The sequence below is a fragment of the Hemitrygon akajei genome, chromosome 28, assembly GCF_048418815.1.
Source record: "Hemitrygon akajei chromosome 28, sHemAka1.3, whole genome shotgun sequence".
Classification (NCBI taxonomy): Eukaryota; Metazoa; Chordata; class Chondrichthyes; order Myliobatiformes; family Dasyatidae; genus Hemitrygon; species Hemitrygon akajei.
Window position 1 is genome coordinate 5,762,568 of NC_133151.1, and position 15,789 is coordinate 5,778,356.

At 50.7% G+C, this 15,789-nt stretch overlaps 1 protein-coding gene across 1 annotated transcript in view; it reads left to right on the forward strand.

The window, feature by feature from the left end:
* bbs1 (Bardet-Biedl syndrome 1) overlaps positions 1-15,789 on the forward strand; it is a 71,467-nt gene that overhangs the window by 35,210 nt on the left and 20,468 nt on the right. The window contains exons 10-14 of the mRNA XM_073031240.1: positions 915-1,035; positions 3,235-3,393; positions 5,529-5,598; positions 9,692-9,850; positions 14,367-14,500. Of these exons, the coding sequence (XP_072887341.1) occupies positions 915-1,035; positions 3,235-3,393; positions 5,529-5,598; positions 9,692-9,850; positions 14,367-14,500 (643 nt within the window). The remainder of the gene's footprint in view (positions 1-914; positions 1,036-3,234; positions 3,394-5,528; positions 5,599-9,691; positions 9,851-14,366; positions 14,501-15,789) is intronic.

Sequence of the window (15,789 nt, forward strand, 5' to 3'; positions counted from 1 at the left end):
CCCAACTCTCGTCACCTTCCTTTACCTCTTCTGACCTACCAGGTCCCTTTCAAGTCAAGTCAAGTTTATTGTCATTTAACTATATATATGTATACTGTTAAAGGAGACAGTGTTTCTCCGGACCAGGATGTAGAGCACAATAATACACACACAATAACTTGTGAAAGTAAGGATAAAATCTACAAATGTATTACGCATAAATAAAGTAAAGTGCTTAAATTAAAAATCGTCAGGTACAGAACAGATTAACTGGTCATACTCCGAATGTGATGTGGTTGGAACCTAATGGCCTGAGGGAAGAAACTGTTTCCCATCCTGACCGTTCCTGTCTTTATGCATCGGAGTCTCCTGCCTGATGGTAGAAAGTCAAAGAGGGTGCCGGATGGATGGGTGGGATCCTTAATAATACTCAGGGCCCTGCGTATGCAGCGCGTCTGATAAATTTCCCTGATGGATGGTAGGGTCCCCTCCTTCCCTTTCTCCTATAGCCCACTCTCCTCTCCTATCAGATGCCTACTTCTCCAGCCCATGGCCTTTCCCACCCACCTGGCTTCACCTGTCACCTTCCAGATATCCTCCTTCCCTTCCTTCCACCTTTTTATTCTGTTGTCTTCCTCTTGCTTTCTCAGACCTGAAACGTCATCTGCTTAGTCGTTTCCATAGATGCTGGCGGACCTGCCGAGTTCCTCCAGCATTGTGTGTGTGTTGCTATGCATCACCTTCAGCTGCCTGGGTCTGAGCTCTGGAACCCCTCCCCTCACCCAACCACGCTGCAGGCCTCCCCTTCAAGCCCACGCGTTTTACCAAGCGTTCCGACGCCGCGTTCCCCAACCCTTTAACGCGCGGCGGTGTCGGATTCCGTGCGATTTCGCTGCCCCCTGCGAAGCTAACTCAAGCTGTCGATGCCCCGACAGGGATTTGAAGCGACCCCGGCACGGCATCGAGCTGAACTGCCAACCCGTGGGGCTGGTCAGAGTCAATAAGAACATCGTCGTTGGCTGCGGGAAGGAGACCCTCCACTCCTACACTCAGAAGGTGCGGTGAGTAGCCGACACAGTGGGCCTGTGGCCAGCTTTGACTCCAGGCTTTAGAGTAATACAGCACAGACAGGCCCAACTCCTCCACACCGACCAAGCTGACCATCTGAGCTAGTCCCGTTCGGCCAGGTTTGGCCCATATCCCTCTTAAAGTTTTCTTATCCATATACACTCAGTGGCCACCTTATTAAGTACGTCTTAATCTTAGGAGAATTAGGCCATTCAGCCCATCGAGTCTGCTTCGCCATTCCATCATTGTTGATCCCAGATCCCACTCAAACACCTGCCTTCTCGCCATAACCTTTGATGCCCCGACCGATCAGGAAACTATCCACATGGCTGAAGTGCCATGTTCACGTTTATCCCTCGGGGCCTGCGTGGCCCAACACACAGCTGGCATTTAATGCCTGCCTCAACCCCTGCCCCCCCCCCCAACACCAAACCTCCTCTGGAGAGGGTCCGGAGGAGGTTCAAGAGAAATGATCCCAGGAATGAAAGGGTTAACGTATGGGAAGTATTCGATGGCTCTGTTTGCTGGAGTTTAGACGACTGAGGGGGAATCTCATTGGGACCGACTGAATATTGAAAAGTCTCGACAGTGGGGATGTGGAAATGATGTTCCCTATAGTGGGAGGGTCTAGGACCAGAGGGCACCACTTCAGAATAGAAGGAGCTCTCTTTAGAACAGCGATGAGGCAGAATTTCATTAGCCAGTGGTGAATCTGTGGAATTTATTGCCTCAGACGGCAGTGGAGGCCACAGGACTGGAAAAATTTAAAGTGGAGATTGATAGGTTCTAGATTAGTAAGGGCGTCAAAGGTTAGGGGGAGAAGGCAGGAGGATGGGGTTGAGAGGGGTCTGAAATCAGACGTGATAGAATGGGTGGAGCAGACTCGATGGGCTGAATGGCCTAATTCTGTTCCATGCCTTGTATATTATCCCAGCAGTTACCAATACCAGCTTTTTAATTCCGGATTTATTTAATGAATGGGATTTAGATTCCCAGCTCGCACTGGAGGGATTTCAGGTCATGTCTCAGGACCATCAACCCACCTGCTTAAACGCTTCCATTTTGCTACTGGTGCCGCCGACCGCATTCATCTCAGTGGTACAAGGCGTCCGCATCTTCACGGCATCCATCAACGTCTGCAATAAAGGACGGGATTTATTAGCACACGGTTTCAACCACTTCCACCTCATAAACTACTCTGACTTATTGGCTGAAGAATCCATCCGCATCCCTCAGTGCTTTTTATTCCAGTTTATGTCACTAATTGAATTTAAATTCAAAGCCAATTTATTATCAACGCACGAATACGTCACCGTTTACTCCTTGGAGATTCGTTTTCATGCAGGCATTTATAGGAAAATAAAGAAATACAGTAGAATTTATCTAAAGCCGTACATTAAGACTGACAGATTACCAATGTGCAAAAGAAGACAATTCATGCAAATAAATAAATTATGTGATAGCTGGCAGTGGCATCCTCAGTGGACTTCGAGGCGAATAGTCAAGGGTTCGAATCCAGCCGGCTCCTTGCACGCTTTCCATCCGTGCTGGGTTGAGCGTCGAGCTAGCAACTGGGCCTCGTAAAACAAAAAACGCAAGTGCTAAGGAAGCAGCAAGTTTGCCGCACGATGCGCCCAGCAGGTCAGGCATCATCTGTGAAAAAGAGTAAACAGTCGTCGTTTTGGGCCAAGACCCTTCTTCGGGACTTCTTTTCCCCATACTGTTCCTGAACCCGTGGGTGTGGGACCTGAGGCTCCTGGATGGTGGAGGCCTTTGATGGCGGATGTTGCTTTCTCGTGGCAGCACTCCTTGCAGACGTCTTTGCCCGTGACAGACTGGCCTGCGTCCAGCACTTTATGTTGGCTTTTCCGTTCCTGGGCATTGGTGTTTCCGCACCAGGCCGTGATGCAACCAGGCGAGATACTCTCCGCTGTGCGTCTGTAGAAGTTTGTCAGAGTTTCGGGTGACGAGCCTAACCTAGTCAAACCTCTCAGAAAGTCCCCAGCCACCCTTGTACGTCAGCCAACAGGTACTTCAGCCCTTTGAAAGAGCAGCTCTTTGCCCTTCTGTTGAAAAGGTATGTCGTTCACCTTGGGGTTGTAAAAGGTGAATGTGAATGCAATCTTTCTCCTCCATAATCTTCTGTTTAATGAATGTCTTTGCTTCCCACCTTTGTCCCCAATGCAGGGCAAGAAGCTTTGGACCGTGTACCTGCCCGCCCCCATAATGACGATGGGTTTGATGGATCACAAATCCAAGGGGTTCCAGGCCGTTCTGGTGGCCCTTGGCAACTCGGAGCTGCACCTGTACCGGGACAAGAACCTCATCAACGTCACCAAGACTCAGGTACGACCCTCTCACAGTTAGTTCCCCCCACTACCCGGCCCCCTCACCTGTCACGAGCCAAAGAAGTGAGAAATAAATAGGCAATAAATATCAAGAATGTGAGATAAAGAGTCCTTGAAAGCTGGTGGAAACATTTCAGCGATGGAGCAAGTGAGGTTGAGTGTAGTTAATCCCCACTGGTTCAGGAGCCTAATGGTTGAGGGGTAGTAACTGTTCCTGAACCTGGTGGTGAGAGTCCTGAGGCTCTTGTACCTTCTACCTGATGGTTGAGGGGTAGTAACTGTTCCTGAACCTGGTGGTGTGAGCCCTGAGGCTCCTGTACCTTCTACCTGATGGTTGAGGGGTAGTAACTGTTCCTGAACCTGGTGGTATGAGTCCTGAGGCTCCTGTACCTCCTTCCTAATGGTTGAGGGGGTAGTAACTGTTCCTGAACCTTGTGGTGTGAGTCCTGAGGCTCCTGTACCTCCTTCCTAATGGTTGAGGGGGTAGTAACTGTTCCTGAACCTGGTGGTGTGAGTCCTGAGGCTCCTGTACCTCCTACCTGATGGTTGAGGGGGTAGTAACTGTTCCTGAACCTGGTGGTGTGAGTCCTGAGGCTCCTGTACCTTCTACCTGATGGTTGAGGGGGTAGTAACTGTTCCTGAACCTTGTGGTGTGAGTCCTGAGGCTCCTGTACCTCCTTCCTAATGGTTGAGGGGGTAGTAACTGTTCCTGAACCTGGTGGTGTGAGTCCTGAGGCTCCTGTACCTCCTTCCTGATGGTTGAGGGGTAGTAACTGTTCCTGAACCTGGTGGTGTGAGTCCTGAGGCTCCTGTACCTTCTACCTGATGGCAGCAGCGAGAAGGGAGCACGGCCTGGGTGGTGGGGATCTCTGATGATGGATGCTGCTTTCCTGTAACCACGCTCTGTGCAGATGTGCCCATCGGTCGGGAGGGCTTTACCCGTGATGGACTGGGCTGCATCCACGCATATTGTAGGATTTTCGCGGGCCTTGGTGTTTCCATACCAGGCTGCGATACAACCAGTCTGTACACTCTCCGCCACACGCCCGCAGAAGCTTGTCAGGGTTTTAGGTGTCACGCCGAATCTTCGCAAACACCTAAGGAACTGCACCTGTACCGGGACAAGAACCTCATCAACGTCACCAAGACTCAGGTACGACCCTCTCACAGTTAGTTCCCCCCACTACCCGGCCCCCTCACCTGTCACGAGCCAAAGAAGTGAGAAATAAATAAGCAATAAATATCAAGAACGTGAGATAAAGAGTCCTTGAAAGCTGGTGGAAACATTTCAGCGATGGAGCAAGTGAGGTTGAGTGTACCTTCTACCTGATGGTTGAAAGGTAGTAACTGTTCTTGAACCTGGTGGTGTGAGTCCTGAGGCTCCTGTACCTCCTTCCTCATGGTTGAGGGGTAGTAACTGTTCCTGAACCTGGTGGTGTGAGTCCTGAGGCTCCTGTACCTTCTACCTGATGGTTGAGGGGGTAGTAATTGTCCCTGAACCTGGTGGTGTGAGTCCTGAGGCTCCTGTACCTTCTACCTGATGGTTGAGGGGTAGTAACTGTCCCTGAACCTGGTGGTGTGAGTCCTGAGGCTCCTGCTGTGCTGTGCTTTCTTCATAATCGCGCTTAAGTGCTGGGCGCAGGACTGGTCCGCTGAAAGAACAACAGCGAGGAACTTAAAGTTGCTGTCTCTCCACCTCTGATTCCCCCTGTGAGGACTGACTCCGGTTTCCTCCTCCTGAAGTCAATAACCAGCTCCTTTGTCTTGTGGACATTGAGTGAGAGGCTGTTGTTGTGACACCACTCAGCCTGATTTTCAGTCACCCCCCCTCCCCCCCCAGATGATGATTCATCACCATCTTTGATTCGGCCCACAATGGTAGCGTCATCGGCAAACTTAAATATGGCATTGGGCCTCAAAGCCATAGGGTAAAGTGAATAGAGCAGGGTGTGAAACACCCTTTGAACCTTGAGGTGGATGGAGCAAAAGAAGAAGGTACTGGTTTCTACTCCTGTGGCAACTTCAGTAGGTGCACTCCTGTATGTGATAAAATGGCTGCTCGGTGTAATCCTCTGATGACATTCTGCCCAGACCAGTGATGGCTCTCTCTCTCTCTCTCTCTCATTCTCTCAGGATGTGGTGACCAGTCTCTGTTTTGGCAAGTACGGACGTGAGGAAGGCACACTCATCATGACCACCAAAGGTGGGACTTAATTCTCCATCCCGGACGCGCCCTTCTCTTTATTCACACAACCGTTCACAAATAATTTTTCAATTTCATCTCCTCACCACGAATAGTGTTAAATGTCAGGGATTTCACTGGTGCCACAGTGAAGCCCCCTCTACGCTGTCCCATCACACACTCCCGGGGTCAGACACAGAGTGAAGCTCCCTCCACACCGTCCCATCACGCACTCCCGGGGACAGACACAGAGTGAAGCTCCCTCCACACCGTCCCATCACGCACTCTCGGGGTCAGACACAGAGTGAAGCTCCCTCCGCACCGTCCCACCACACACTCCCGGGAACAGACACAGAGTGAAGCTCCCTCCACACCGTCCCATCACACACTCCTGGGGTCAGACACAGAGTGAAGCTCCCTCAACACCGTCCCATCACACACTCCCGGGGTCAGACACAGAGTGAAGCTCCCTCCACACCGTCCCATCACACATTCCCGGGATCAGACACAGAGTGAAGCTCCCTCCACACCGTCCCATCACACACTCCCGGGGTCAGACACAGAGTGAAACTCCCTCCACACCGTCCCATCACACACTCCCGGGGTCAGACACAGAGTGAAGCTCCCTCCACACCGTCCCATCACGCACTCTCGGGGTCAGCCACAGAGTGAGACTCCTTGTACACCGTCCCATCACACACTCCCGGGGTCAGACACAGAGTGAAACTCCCTCCACACCGTCCCATCACACACTCCCGGGGTCAGACACAGAGTGAAGCTCCCTCCACACCGTCCCATCACACACTCCCAGGGTCAGACACAGAGTGAATCTCCCTCCACACGTCCCGTCACACACTCCCGGGGTCAGACACAGAGTGAAGCTCCCTCCACACCGTTCCATCACACACTCTCGGGGTCAGCCACAGAGTGAGACTCCTTCTACACCGTCCCATCACACACTCCCGGGGTCAGACACAGAGTGAAGCTCCCTCCACACCGTCCCATCACACACTCCTGGGGTCAGACACAGAGTGAAGCTCCCTCAACACCGTCCCATCACGCACTCTCGGGGTCAGCCACAGAGTGAGACTCCTTCTACACCGTCCCATCACACACTCCCGGGGTCAGACACAGAGTGAAGCTCCCTCCACACCGTCCCATCACACACTCCTGGGGTCAGACACAGAGTGAAGCTCCCTCCGCACCGTCCCATCACACACTCCCGGGGTCAGACACAGAGTGAAGCTCCCTCAACACCGTCCCATCACGCACTCTCGGGGTCAGCCACAGAGTGAGACTCCTTCTACACCGTCCCATCGCACACTCCCGGGGTCAGACACAGAGTGAAGCTCCCTCCGCACCGTCCCACCACACACTCCCGGGGTCAGACACAGAGTGAAGCTCCCTCCACACCGTCCCATCACGCACTTTCGGGGTCAGCCACAGAGTGAGACTCCTTCTACACTGTCCCATCACACACTCCCAGGGTCAGACACGGAATGAAGCTCCCTCCACACCGTCCCATCGCACACTCCCTGGGGTCAGACACAGAGTGAAGCTCCCTCCACACCGTCCCATCGCACACTCCCTGGGTCAGACACAGAGTGAATCTCCCTCCACACCGTCCCATCACACACTCCCGGGGTCAGACACAGAGTGAAGCTCCCTCCACACCGTCCCATCACACACTCCCGGGGTCAGACACAGAGTGAAGCTCCCTCCACACCGTCCCATCACACACTCCCGGGGTCAGACACAGAGTGAAGCTCCCTCCACACCGTCCCATCACACACTCCCGGGGTCAGACACAGAGTGAAGCTCCCTCCACACCATCCCATCACACACTCCTGGGGTCAGACACAGAGTGAAGCTCCCTCCACACCGTCCCATCACACACTCCTGGGGTCAGACACAGAGTGAAGCTCCCTCTGGACTGCCCTGTGACACACTCTGAGGTCAAAGACGGAACGGGTTTGATGCGGAATGAAGTTATTTCCACGCTCCTATGTCAAATACTCCCAGGACAGGGACTGTGCAGGCTTGAAGCAAAGTAAAGCTCCCACTACACGCTCCCAGCCCAGATACATCAGGGGCACGGACAGCCGAGGAAAGGGTTGCGGGGGATTGGCGTTACATTGAGAGGAGAGTGATGCAATAACTTGACGGGTTGACCTGGTCTCTGCCTGTGCAGTGGCAGTCACCAACCACAAGAGGCCCTCAGAGGGCCGACGAGGTGAATGAGTTCTGTTTTGCCTCCACCTCCTCCGAGGACTGGGCTGGTGCCATCTGCAAAGCTCATTCAGTAGGCACCGCGCAAACCAAGCCAGGCGTGTGTGTGTGTGTGTGTGTGGTGGGGGGTGGGGGGGGTTCTGTTCAGTTTGCATTTTCCAGCAGGAACTCGGCTCTGCAGGAAGGGAGGCTGGTTGTTTATCCCAGAAAGAAATTGGCTCCGACTTTGTGCACTCGGGGCAGCTGCACTTGCTCACACAGACGGATATTGTGTGCGGAGACGCACTTCAAGTGACCGCGGGCAGCGGGTCAGACGTATCCGTGCTTCCACGTGCAAAGCCCTGTCTCCAAGGCCCCTTCCTCCTCCCTCCTCCCTTCCCTTCCCCCACAATGTCTCCCACCCTCTCCCTGGCAGACAGGGTTTCAGTATTCGCCCTCTCCCGCACTCTGACCCTGACCTGTAGCGCAGTTCAAACTGTTGCATTAGCACCGAGCGGGGAGCAACTCTGGGCGATTAGCCTCCCAGAAGCAGGATCTTCCTCCCCATCATATCCATACTGACCCCCTTTTTCTTTCTTTTTCAATCTTTTTATTAATATCGACATATTAAGATAACAAAAATTGGTACGTATGTAACACTTGCCCAACTTGTCCAGGCTCTCGCCAACCCCCGCCTCCCGTATTACGCAGATACTGTGGGAATCAAGTTAATGCCGCGTCACACACACACAATATCAAACTCACACCAAGATACCGTTATGGAATATACTTTGAAGATTTTACTAAAACTAAATGAGTACTAACAATACAATATATACGAAGGAAAAGAAAATAAAGTAAAAGGCGCCAAAACTTATCAGAGTTCAGTCAGTTTAGTGCACATCGTTGGAGCTCAACCATCGAACCATTCGACCCCCCCCCCCGTCGCTTTCCTCCGACCTTCACGTCCTTGCGCCTGGGACCACCCGGGTGGTCAACCGAGCAACGCAGTATACATCCACCTTCTTCGGTGTCTTCTTCCTGACTCCCCGAAAAGACCGTGAAAAAAAACCCCTCCCAGACCCACAAGACAAAATAACAATTCCCCATTGGTTAATAAATGAATACAATCCCGTTATCAGCCGTTCTAATGCTAAACAACTGCGAGAGAAAGCACTTATCAAAACAAAGAAGCATTCCTACTCTTAACAAAACAAAGAAGTCATTTTGATTAACATACGCAGTACATTGTACACATAACTATTGGGATTACAAAATTAAAAGTTAACATAGAAGGATATATAATTAATAGGTACAAAAAAATTAAGTCTCCCAAAATCATACATGATACAAATATAATGTGTACAAGACAAGAAAACTAGGTATAACAATATGAAAAAAAAAACAGAAAAAGAAGAAAAAAAATTATACCCCAAACAAAACTAAAAAAAGAAACTACTCTAGCGAGCTAACCACTAACTTTAAAAAAAGAGGAAGAAAAGCAACATGGGCTGTTTATAATATCTGAGAAAAGACAAAGAATCATGAGTGTCATCAACTCCGATCCTCTCTACATGTATATAATCAGAAGCAGAAAGAAATAGGTTTGGAAAAAGGTCAAATTACATCATGACCCCCCCTTTTTTTGCACTATCCCCATCTTCCTGCATTGGTACCGTCCATTTGTGACTTGCCTGTTCAAGTGTGTGTGTGTGTCTGCCTTTTGAATGTACTGATTGTGTGTAATTTCACCCCCTCTCTATACGTAGTAAAATTTTCATCTCTGACCTTTTTTCCAAAACTCCTTCCTCTCACCTTAAGCCTCTTTGTTTCTGATGCCACCCCGCTCTCTGCCCTCCCAGGTCAGTAGCTCCCGTCGCTAACAGCCTCTCTGTTCTTCTCGCAGGCGGTGGTTTGATCGTCAAGATCCTTAAGAGGACGGCGGTCTTCGAGGACAAGGACACCAGCCCAGGGCCGCCCTTGGCCCAGAGCATTAAGCTCAACGTGCCGAAGAAAACCAAGCTGTACGTGGATCAGACCCTGCGAGAACGGGAGACCGCTGTGGGTGAGCATTCGACTGCTGCCTGTTTTCCTGGGGACTATTCCACAGCACTCCCTATTTGGAGAGCCAGCTACTGAGACTTTGAAGCTCACAGTATTAATCTGAACAGCCTGAAGTGCGGCTTGGGATGGTGATCACAGAATACACCAATCACGAGGCAGCAACTAACGCACCAAATGCTCGAGCCACTCAGCAGGTCAGGCAGCATCTCTGGGGAGATATGAAGAGCCAACGCTTCAGGCGGAGATTCTTCATCGGGTCTGGAAATAGAAGGAGAAGAAGCCAGAAAAAATAGTGGGGGGGAAAGGGCAGGTGATGGGTGGAGCCAGGCGGGACGAAGTAGCAAGCTGGGAGGTGATAGGTGGAAAAGGTGTGAGGAAGAGAGAATCTGATAGGACCACGGGAGAAAGGGGAGGAGGAGGAGAACCAGATAGGCAGGTGAAGAGAGGAGGTGAGGAGGGATTTGAAGAAGAGCGGGGGGTGGGGGAGAAACCAATCATGCCGTCGGGTTGGAGGCTGCCCGGACGTAATATGAGGGGTTTCTCCTCCTATCTGGGAGTCGCTTCATGGTGACAGTGGAGGAGGCCGTGGATCGACCTGTCGGACCGGGAATGGGGCAACCGGATCAATACCCGCGGTGTGACTTTCCCTGTTGATCTGATTAAGTCATGCTTGGTGCACACGCCATCCAGTACCGATCAAAAACAGGCTGGTACCATCCTGCTTTCCACATTGAAAGCAGCGCCATGTTAACATTGTGTCTGGCGAAAGTTGTCCATTAAATAGGCTCACGTTAACTGGTAGCCCAGTGGTTTGCGCAGCGCTATGAAAGGTCACTTCCAGAGTTCAGAGTTCAAATTCCAGCAATGTCTGTGAGGAGCCCGTACGTTCTCCCCGTGGCCTCCCACAGGCCAAAGTACCGGCTAGTAGATTAATCGGTCCTTAGAAGTTGCCCTGTGATTCGGCTAGTGTTAAATAGATGGGGAGCGGAGTCATTTAAAATCTCACCTGAAGCAGATGGGCTCGTCGGACACCCGTTTCACAACGGAACCACTGCAGAGCGAAGAAGAAATGCTACCATCATCGCAATTGTGAGACTTCATTACTCCGGGTGAGATCAACGGCAGACGTAAGACAGGAACAGAATGAGACTTCTCGGCCCATCGAGTCTGCCCTGCCATTCCAACCTGCTGGCGGTGACTAAGCCTCTGATCGGGTGAATGAATCGTCCTCACCGCAGCCTGGCTAGCGTGGTCGAGAGCTGCATTAGCATTACTTCAGTTGTCAGGATCGTCCTGCTGCTGCCTGTAAGGAGTTTGTACACTGTCCCTGTGGCCGGCTTGGGTTTCCCTCTGGGTGCTCTGGTTTCCTCCCCCATTCCAAAGTCATTCAAATTAGGGTTAGTGAGCTGTGGGCGTGATATATTGGCCCCGGAAGCGAGGCAACACTTGTGGGCTGTCCCTGGACTGTGTTGGTCGTTGATGCAAAGGACACATTTCACTGTCTGTTTCGATGTACACGAGACAAATAAAGCTAATCCTTATCTTAATCTCCTGTGGGTCTTTAGATCTGGCCGAGACACAATTCTCACAGATTTGATTTGACACATGACTTACTTCGCTATGTTTCGATGCATATCGGACAAAAACAGCTGATCTTCATGTTGATCTTCTGTGGGTCTTTAGGTCTGGCCGGGACGCAATTCTCACTGATTTGATCTGATGTGAGCAATGCATTTCATTGCACACTTGGATGTACGTCTGACTAAAGCTAGTCTCTAAATATAACGTCATGCAACTCAAAAGCAGGCCCTTCAGCCCGTCTCATTCATGCTGACCCAAGACCATGAACAATGGACAATGAACCACGAGCACTACCTCACTCCTTTTTTAAATTTATTTTTTCCCAATACTTATTCAATTTACCTATTTTATATGTATAATATTTACTGTAATTCAGTTTTTTCTCTATATTTATTTATCATGTATTTAGATAGATAGATAGATACTTTATTCATCCCCATGGGGAAATTCAACTTTTTTTTTCCAATGTCCCATACACTTGTTGTAGCAAAACTAATTACATACAATACTTAACTCAGTAAAAAATATGATATGCATCTAAATCACTATCTCAAAAAGCATTAATAATAGCTTTTAAAAAGTTCTTAAGTCCTGGCGGTTGAATTGTAAAGCCTAATGGCATTGGGGAGTATTGACCTCTTCATCCTGTCTGAGGAGCATTGCATCGATAGTAACCTGTCGCTGTTTCATTGTACTGCTGCCACAAAGCTGATACATTAAGGGGCAAAAGTTTAGGGGTAACACGAGTGGGAATTTCTTTACTCAGGGAGTGGTAGCTGTGTGGAACGAGCTTCCAGTAGAAGTGGTAGAGGCAGGTTCAATATTGTCATTTAAAAAAAAAATTGGATGGTATATGGACAGGAAAGGAATGGAGGGTTATGGGCTGAGTGCAGGTCGGTGGGACTAGGTGAGAGTAAGCATTCGGCACGGACTAGAAGGGCCGAGATGGCCTGTTTCCGTGCTGTAATTGTTATATGGTTTTTATATTATATATATCATGACATACGCCGTTGATATTAATTCTGATGCTGCGAACAGCTTTATTTGTCTTTATTCTCCGTAACGTGGTGAGCACGGTACGTTAGCGCCGTAATGTGTGGCGGCACATTTGCAGGCTCCCCCCCCCGGCGTGCCCTCAGGTTGTGTTGGCTGCTGACGTAAATGCCGCGTTCCCCCTGTGTGTTGTGATGTACGCGTGGAGTAAATCAGAATCCGGTGAGGTTATTAGCCGATCGCCTTCTCCCATCCGGCAACCTTGCGGGTCAAGTATCATGGCCTGGTGAGTTTGACGATCTCGTTCTGACCTAGATGCTTATTGGAAGTTGTCGGAGTGGCAACTGTGTCACAACCAGAAACATTTTGTATTTTCTCAGCCAAGCCCAAAGACCCAGAGAAGATAAAGGTAAAGATTAAATCAAAACATCCCGTGCAATGTGTCGTATGTGTCAGTGGCCAGCACAGTCCGAGGGTGTGCCGGGGGCAGCCCATGAGTGTCACCTCGCTTCTGGCGCCAGCGCAGCAGGCCCACGGCCCCCTAACCCTAACCCGTACGTGTTTGGGACGTGGGAGGAGTCCGGAGCACCCGGAGGAAGTCCGTACCGTCCCGGGGAAAACGTGCAAACTCTGTACAGACAGTGGCCAAAAACTGAACCCCGATCTTAAATCTGGCGCTGAAAAACGATTGCGCTGACCACTACGCTAACGTGGCCTCCCAGGGCGGTTTCCCCTGTCGATTAAACTTGTCTCTTTCAGCCTTTAGCACTTTTTTCAGAGGAATATATCAGCCTTCTCTTATAAGACCATAAGACATAGGAGCAGAACTAGGCCATTTGGCCCATCGAGTGCTCCACCGTTCTATCATGGCTGGCCCTTTTTTCAGGGGGATAATGCCGTAGCTTCATTTCCGTTGTTAGTGGAGTTTGTAGAAATTCTCTTGAAGTAGAAGTGGACTCCTGTCTATTGCCTTTCTGATTAAGGTCACACAGTAAGATTAGTTTACATCTAACTGTAGTATTAAGTTCAACATAAATCTATTTTCAGTGTACCTGTATGTTACCATATACTACTTCGAGATGCAATTTCTTGCAGGCATTTGCAGGAAAGAATACAATAGAATTATAAACGCAAGTTTCTGCGGGTGCTGGAAATCTTGAGTGACACGCACACAATGCTGGAGGAACAGTGGGTCAGGCAGTATCTATGGAGGGGGATAAACAGTTGATGTTTTGCTCCGACACCCGTCATCAGGACTGGGAAGGGAGGGAAAAGGTGCCGGAATAAGAAGGTGTGGGCTGGGGAGGGGAAGGGGTAAAAGCTGGCAGGTGAGACAAGGTGAGGTGGAAGGTTGTTGGGTAGGGGGGACGGGAGTGAGGATTTCTCTAACTTGCTGTGATTTCTCCCCCTCCCCCCTTCTCTTGATTTCCATTCCCCATTCTGGCTTAGTTCCCAGCCCGTCGCTTCTCGCCTGCCCATCACCTCCCTCGCCTCTGCAGCCCAGGTTTGTAACTCCCACACTGTAAGTTGTCCAGCGTGTACCATTACTATCATGGCTCAGTAAAAATTGTTCAATCCTCCTACTCCAGTGTCGTTCCTGCTCCGCATAACATAACATCGGGCTGAGTGAGGGATCGCAGCAGGTCGGGCAGCGGCTATGGAAATGAATAAACAGTCGACGTTTCAGGCTGAGACCCTTCATCAGGACTGGAAGGAAAAAGGCCGACCTTTTTTTTTCCTTCTCCAATCCTGATGAAGGATCTCGGCCCGAAACATCAACTGTTTATTCATTTCCATAGCTGCTGCCCGGCCAGCTGAGTTCCTCCAGTATTTTGTGTGTTTTGCCTTGGATTTCCAGCACCTGCAGGTGTCCTTGTGTCTGTGAGTGGGGGATCTGCTGACTGTGTTACTTAACGTACGTCTTCTCCCCTTCCTCCCGGCAGCCATGCACCGGACCTTCCAAACGGACCTCTGCCGACTGCGCCTGACAGCAGCGCGAGCGTACGCCAAGGCCCTCGAGGCAAGCTCGGCGCCAGTCTCGGCGGACCAGGCCCAGCCACTGAAGCTGAATGCCACGGTGAGTAACCGCCGACTGCTGGTGCGGCCGCGATGTCTGAGAGATGCCTCTGTTTTGTCACATTTTGGATGCGCCTCCCGCCACTGTGACCTTCCTAGTATCCCCAGCACGGCCCTTCATTAGAACACAGAACACGACAGCGCAGGGACGGGCTCTTACTCCTCGACGCCCAGTTAAACTGAACCCTACTGCCTGCGATCCATGTACAGTTCTGTGCTAGGGTGCCGGAGACCTCTCCGCAGTACTGTCTTCCTCAACAGAGAGCGAGTTTGTAAATCTGGCAGGAGCAAAGGATGTTGGGCGTGGCAAGATGGGGCCCCGCAGGAAGGGTGTGCGACAGGCGGCAGGGGAGGAGTGCCGGGTGGGAGGTGGCACGGGTGCAGTCGCACCCAGTCCTAAGACTCCAGGCGTGGACATTTGATTCTAAATAATCGTGTGTCCCTCTGGTGCTTCTTGGTCCTTCCCCTTTTCTAAACATGATTCCCCTCTCCCTGCCCCCTTCCCACTCCCAGTCCACAACAGAGACCCAGATTGGAATCAGGTTAATCATCACTCACATTCGTCATGAATTTAGTTTATTTTTTGGCAGGAGCAGTACATAAAATTACTGCAGTACTGTGCAAAAGTCTCGAACCCGACGGGATGAATATCGACTTCTTGAACTTCTGCTAATGCTCCTCCTCATCTCTCCTTCACTGTTCCCCATCTCCTTTTCCCTCTCTCACCTTGCCCGCCCATCGCCTCTCTCTAGTGTTCCTCCCCGCCCCCCCCCTTTTCTTTCGTCCATGGCCGTTTGTTCTCTCCTATCGGACTCCCCCTTCTCCAGCCCTTTATTTCTTTCAGCAATCAACCTCCCAGTTCTTTACCTCATCCCTCCCCCTCCCAGGTTCACCCATTACCTTGTGTTTCTCTCTCTCCCCCCCCCCACCTTTTAAATCTACTCCTCAGCTTTTTTTCTCGGGTCCTGCTGAAGGGTTTCGGCCGGAAATGTCAGCAGCACTCTCTTCTATAGACGCTGCCTGGCCTGTTGAGCTCCTCCAGCATTTTGTGAGAAGGAAAATAAATCGGCCACGATGAAATGGTAGAGTAGACTCGATGGGCTGAATGGCTGAGATCTGCTCCCATTTCCCAAGTTTTGATAATTCTATAATCTTCCATCAGGTCTCCCCTTGGCTTCCTCATGCTCTCTAATCCAAGCAGCATCAAGGGAAACCTTCCACATCCTTCCTGTAATGGGATGACTAAAACAGGACACGATATTCCAGTGTGGCCTGGCCACAATTTTTATC